This window comes from Pinus tabuliformis, chromosome 3_1 (genome assembly GCF_031772625.1).
Source record: "Pinus tabuliformis cultivar Carrire ecotype Pingquan chromosome 3_1, CPIR1, whole genome shotgun sequence".
NCBI lineage: Eukaryota > Viridiplantae > Streptophyta > Pinopsida > Pinales > Pinaceae > Pinus > Pinus tabuliformis.
In genome coordinates, this window is record NC_142301.1 from 702,427,655 (window position 1) to 702,433,127 (window position 5,473).

Consider the following 5,473-nt stretch of genomic DNA (forward strand, 5'->3'; position numbering starts at 1 on the left):
TCACATAAATTTGTATGTATGTTTGTAAGTTTGATAAAAGATTTAAAGTCTCAAGGAAATATAGAAAAACTAAATCATCAAGGAAAAAAAAAACTAACTAACTAAATTATCTAAAAGTTGTTGTATCTTATATTTAGAGTATTGAGTAGAGATAGGAAAATCTATGAAAAAAATCATTATGAGAGAGGAAAATCCCAAAGAACCAAACCAAGTATAAAACATTGTGTTTTCTTTTAGATAGTTCATAGCAATAATAAAGTAAGGAATGCATTATATATGAAATTTTGTAAAAAAAAATCTACTATTTTATTCAGATTTTATATTTTGTAAAATATTTATAATATCTTATTTATGAAATTTATATTATATTTTTTGAAACTTTTAAATAATTCATAATGATTATGATGATATCAAATAATTATAAAATTTATATCTAGGTTTTCTAGATTATTGTCTCTAAAAATACAAAATGAAGTTGCACACTACATGTTAAAACAACCATATAATTGTGCCATTATTAATAACACTTATAGAAATATTTGCCCAAAAAAACCTACAATCATACAAATTTCACCATCTTTATAACAATATCAAATGATTATGAAAGTTATCTTTAAGTTTTCCAAATCACAATTACTAGATATACACAATGCACTTACACACCTCATATTAAAGCAACAATATAATTGTGCCACTAATAATAATAACACTTCAAAAAAATATACACCCAAAAAACCTTTAATCATACAAATGTCATGATCTTAATAACACTCTTAAATAATTATTATGAAATTTATATTTGGGTTTTCCGAATCACAACTACCAAATAAATATCAACCTAATAATCTACAGCTATACAGAATCATAGTCATTTTAGAAACAATAATTAAATAGATCTCAACCTAAAAATTGTTACTAATATACATATTGATAAAGAAAAAAACACAAAATAAAACAAAACAAACTTTACAAAATATCATAGGTATCATTTTAGAAACAATAATTAAATACATCTCAATCCGAAAGATATTACATGGATAAAATTAAATAAAACAAACAAAAACAAACAAAATGTCAAATTTGCATCAACAAACATATGTTTATGCCAACATTTTATGGCTCACATTTAAATAAATCAAATGTGTGAACAAAATCTCAAACTTGCATTGAGAAGCATATCCTGTCACGGTAAACGAGAAATATTTCTTAAAAATGGCCAAAAGAAGAGAGTCGAAACGGCTTCATACACTGGTTAAAGTAAATAATGCACAGGTTTCTGACATCTGAAGAGCCGTCAACTGTTAGATGGTAAACCTGAAATATTTCTTTAAAATGCCCGAAAAGAGGAGAGTCAAAAGGGCTTCAGACACTATTTTAAGTAAATAATGCACAGGTTTCTGGCACTAAAGAGCCTTCTGTTACAGAAACGAGAAGTGGTTTCTTGTGGCGAGCTCGGTTTCAAAGCGGTATTGGGTTATTGTCAAAATCTTAAATCGCGATGCTTCAATGACAAAAACAGGGTTTCTAAGTGTGGATGCAGAGTGGAGTGATTATTGGAAGTTTTGCAATTTTGAAAATAAGTAATGATGTGCAAACCGGACGGGAAGGGATTGCTGGAAACAGAGACAATGACGGGACATGTCAGACAACCGAGAAAGAGAAAAACGACCAGCCCATTTTCAAAACTACGCCTAAAATTTGTAGATATCGTGATAAAATAATTTTAGATAATTTGATAATGAATATTTTCAGTGTCTGTTATGAAATTATCTTAAATGATTAGGCCATGTGGTGCATAGGCACTCTATTCAACCATTTGATTTGGTTTGATATAAACTCCAAAGCAGTCATGGCCTGTGCAATGGACTTAACCTTCCAGTCTCCTACGTTATTATATCAAAATTTGGGTAACTCTAGCAGTTCCACCTTAAGCAATCAAACCAATACACTCTTCTCGCTTCAGAATACAAGTGCCGAACTTCTCCATCACACTGCTTCTGCCATTGCCGTCTCTGGCAAACGTCAACCCTATTCCAGGAACATCAATCCCAACGCTTTCGCTTTTATTTTGCAGGCTTGTACCAACATAGAGCAACTGCAACAGCTTCATGCCCGCATGATCACAACGGGACTTGATCACGGCACCTTTTTACTCACATAACTGGTTGCAGCGTACTCCCAGTTGGGTGAAATGGATTGCGCACGCCTTCTATTTGATGAAACATGCGAGCGCGATGTTTCATTGTGGAACGCGATAATCAGAGGGTATGCAAATAATAATTTTCCAGAGCAAGCACTTGAATTGTATAAACAAATGGAATTGGCAGATATGAAACCGAACAGGTTTACCTTTCCCTCTCTAGTCAAGGCATGCACGAGCCTATTGAATTTGCAAGTGGGTATTGACATTCACAGCGATATAGTTCGAACAGGGTTTATATCGCATGTTTTTGTGGCGGATTCACTTATAACCATGTATGCCAAATGTGGACGTCTGGAAGATGCATGCCAACTGTTTGACAAAATTCTTGAACGAGATTTGGTATCTTGGAATTCTATGATTGCTGGGTAATCACAGAATGGACTTGCAGGTGAAGCTCTGATGCTTTTCAGATAAATGCAACTGCAAGGAGTAAAGAAAGACGCCGTTACGATGGTGACTGTTCTCTCGGCTTGCACGCAATTGGCAGCCCCGCAACATGGTAAGGACATTCATGCTTTTGTGATCAGGAGGCGATTGGAATCAGATGTTTTGTCCAATGCCCTCATTGATATGTATGCCAAATGCGGAAGGTTAGAGACTGCAGAGATCTTGTTTGACAACATTCGTGACAGAGATGTGGTTTCTTGGAATGCTTTGATTACAGGGTATACCCAGGAGGGCCATGCCAACAAAGCTTTGAAGTGTTTTGGTGAAATGCAGGGGCAAGGTATGAAACCTAGTGTTGTTACTGTAGTAAGCGTTCTACCCGTGTGTGGCTGTTTACCAGCTCTGCAACAAGGTAAGGAGATCCACGGTTATGTAATTAGAAATGGCTTAGAGCTCAATGTTGTTGTTGGCAATGCCCTCATTGATATGTATGCCAACTGCAGGACTTTAGAGATAGCATGCAAATTGTTTGAGAGGATACCTGAAAGAAGTGTGGTCTCATGGAATGCGATGATTGATGGTTATATGCTTAATGAACATGCCAATGTATCCACAAAGCTATTCGCTCAAATGCTACTGAAAGGCATAAAACCTGATTCAGTTACTATTGGGAATGTTCTTCCAGCTTTCCCACGGTCTTCTGATCTGCGACAAGGTAAGCAGATTCACGGTTATATTGTTAGAAATGGATTTGATAAGAATGTTGTGGGTACTGGCCTAATTGACATGTATGCCAAGTGTGGGAGAATAGAGATTGCAAGGTATATTTTTGATGAATTGTGTCAAAGAAATGTGGTTTCATGGAGTGCAATGATTGCGGGTTATGTGCAAAATGGACATGCTTATGAAGCCTTGACGCTCTTCATGGACATGGAAATGCAAGGCATTGAAACTCATTCAATTGTTGTCTCGGGTGTTCTCCAGTCATGTGCTCATTTATCAGCTCTGGGAGAAGGTAAGCAGATCCATGGTTACATAATTAGAAATTATTTTGAATCGGATATTGCTGTGTGTAATTCCCTTATAGATATGTATGCCAAATGTGGGAGCATAGACATAGCACGCCTGTTGTTTGAGAAAATGTCTAAAAGAAATGTAGTCTCATGGAATGCAATGATTGCCGGGTGTGGAATGCATGGGCATGGTGAGGATGCACTTGCACTTTTTGACAACATGCTAGAGCAAGGTATAGAACCTAACCATGTCACCTTAATATCTGTTTTATCAGCGTTTCAGGCATAGTGGAAGAGGGGTGGCGTTATTTTAATAGTATGAATCCATATCATCACATCACACCAAAAGAAGAACACTATGCGTGCATGGTTGACATGCTTGGGCGTTCTGGTCTTCTTGATAAGGCATATGAGTTGATCAAAAAGATGTCATTAGAACCCACTGCCAATGTGTGGGGGTCCTTGCTTGGTGGTTGCCGAATTCATAGCAACATTGTACTGGGTGAATGTGTGGCAGAGCACATTATAGAATTAGAACCTCAAAATGCTTCATGTTATGTTCTTTTGACAAACACCTATGCTGAGGCAAACAGGTGGGCAGATGTTGTGAGGCTGAGAACACTGATGAAAGAGAGGGGATTGAAAAAGACACCAGGATGTAGTTGGATTGACATAAAGAAGAAAGTACATAATTTTTTTGGAGAAGACATGTATCTTTAATTTGAGAAAAAATATGCATTGTTGGAAACCTTGAATAGAGAGGAGAGAAGAAAGTCATGTGCCTGGCACAAACTTTGTGTTCCATTATCTGGAGGAGGCAAGGGACGACATGTTACACCATAAGATTGAGAAGTTAGTCATTGCATTCGACATCTCAACATAAGCCATAAGACTACTGCCCAGATTGTGAAGAACCTTTGTGCATGTGGTGACTGCCATGGCAGCAATATGTATATATTAATGATTCTAAGAGAGAAATTATTGCCAAAGGACATGTCAATTTTATTATTTCAAGGACAGATTATGCACTTGTGATGGTTATTGGCGATAAGAAGTTTATCTATGAAACTTGCCTTCAGTTCACAGTCGGATGGATTTTAGTTTTTGATAAATACAAGAGGTGCTGTGAGTTGCTGCTCGAAGTATGATTCATTGAGTGGGATTCAAGTCATTAAAGGACTACGCATTTTATGTCGTAACGTCCATGTATGCCATGTGGTGGGACCGTATCTTTGAAAACAATTTGAAGAAGTGTCTCTCTAATATTATAGGGATGTTGCTTTAATTTGACTACCTCTGGGTGGGAGATTCTGACCTTTACACATTTACTTGCAAACCTACACTGAATAGGTGAAGGAATGCTTGAGAAACAACCAAACCTATTAGTGGGACGGTAGTTTAGAGAATGATTTGAAGTATTATCTCTCTAATATTGTACGGATGTTGTTAAAGCTTAATTATCTTCTTCATGGGAGATTCTGAACTTCAGATATTTACTTGGCAAACATACATTGAATAGGTGAAAGAGTGGTTTGACAGACAATAAAACTAAAACCTGGTTGAGATATATTGCCGGAGGGTCCAAGTCAATTGAGTTAAGGTTATATTTCCATCGTTTAGATTCCTACATGCTAGAAATGGATTTCTCTGTCCATGTGGCTATATTGTTATAAGGTGACAACATATATGAGATTCAAGAACCCTAAAAGGCTATGACTCTTTTCTTGTGCTGAAAAATCTTCTATCCCTAAAGGCAAAAAAAAAATTGAACATTACATAAAAATATGAAAGGTCAAAAGTACTTGCCATTCCTTGAGCATTGATCATATCATCGCCAAAAATGCCCCACCTCTCGACAATATTACCAATA

The 5,473-nt window shown here is 36.2% G+C and overlaps 1 protein-coding gene and 1 pseudogene across 2 annotated transcripts; both read left to right on the forward strand.

Annotated features, from left to right (window-relative positions):
* Nucleotides 1–2,191: 2,191 nt before the first annotated feature.
* On the forward strand, nucleotides 2,192–2,572 carry LOC149189081 (pentatricopeptide repeat-containing protein At4g25270, chloroplastic pseudogene; annotated as a pseudogene).
* Nucleotides 2,573–2,599: 27 nt separating this feature from the next.
* On the forward strand, nucleotides 2,600–5,213 carry LOC149189082 (pentatricopeptide repeat-containing protein At1g11290, chloroplastic-like). 2 transcript variants are annotated; one of them, XM_089411760.1, is made up of 2 exons: nucleotides 2,600–2,702; nucleotides 2,868–5,213. In XM_089411760.1, exons 1-2 carry the CDS (start codon nucleotides 2,618–2,620, stop codon nucleotides 3,890–3,892), a joined length of 1,110 nt encoding a protein of 369 aa, XP_089267886.1. In that variant the 5' UTR covers nucleotides 2,600–2,617; the 3' UTR covers nucleotides 3,893–5,213. The 2 variants fall into 2 exon arrangements, with proteins under 2 accessions (XP_089267886.1, XP_089267887.1); XM_089411761.1 differs by having other exon boundaries at nucleotides 2,618–3,605; nucleotides 3,879–5,213.
* The last annotated feature ends 260 nt before the right edge of the window (nucleotides 5,214–5,473 follow it).

What these genes read in the sequence shown, in the direction of transcription:
- LOC149189082 (XM_089411760.1), top strand. Translation starts at nt 2,618, where the DNA reads ATGCAACTGCAAGGAGTAAAGAAAGACGCCGTTACGATGGTGACTGTT. An exon ending in ATTGGCAGCCCCGCAACATG is followed by an intron (nt 2,703 to 2,867) that starts GTAAGGACATTC and finishes CTTTGATTACAG; the next exon opens with GGTATACCCAGGAGGGCCAT.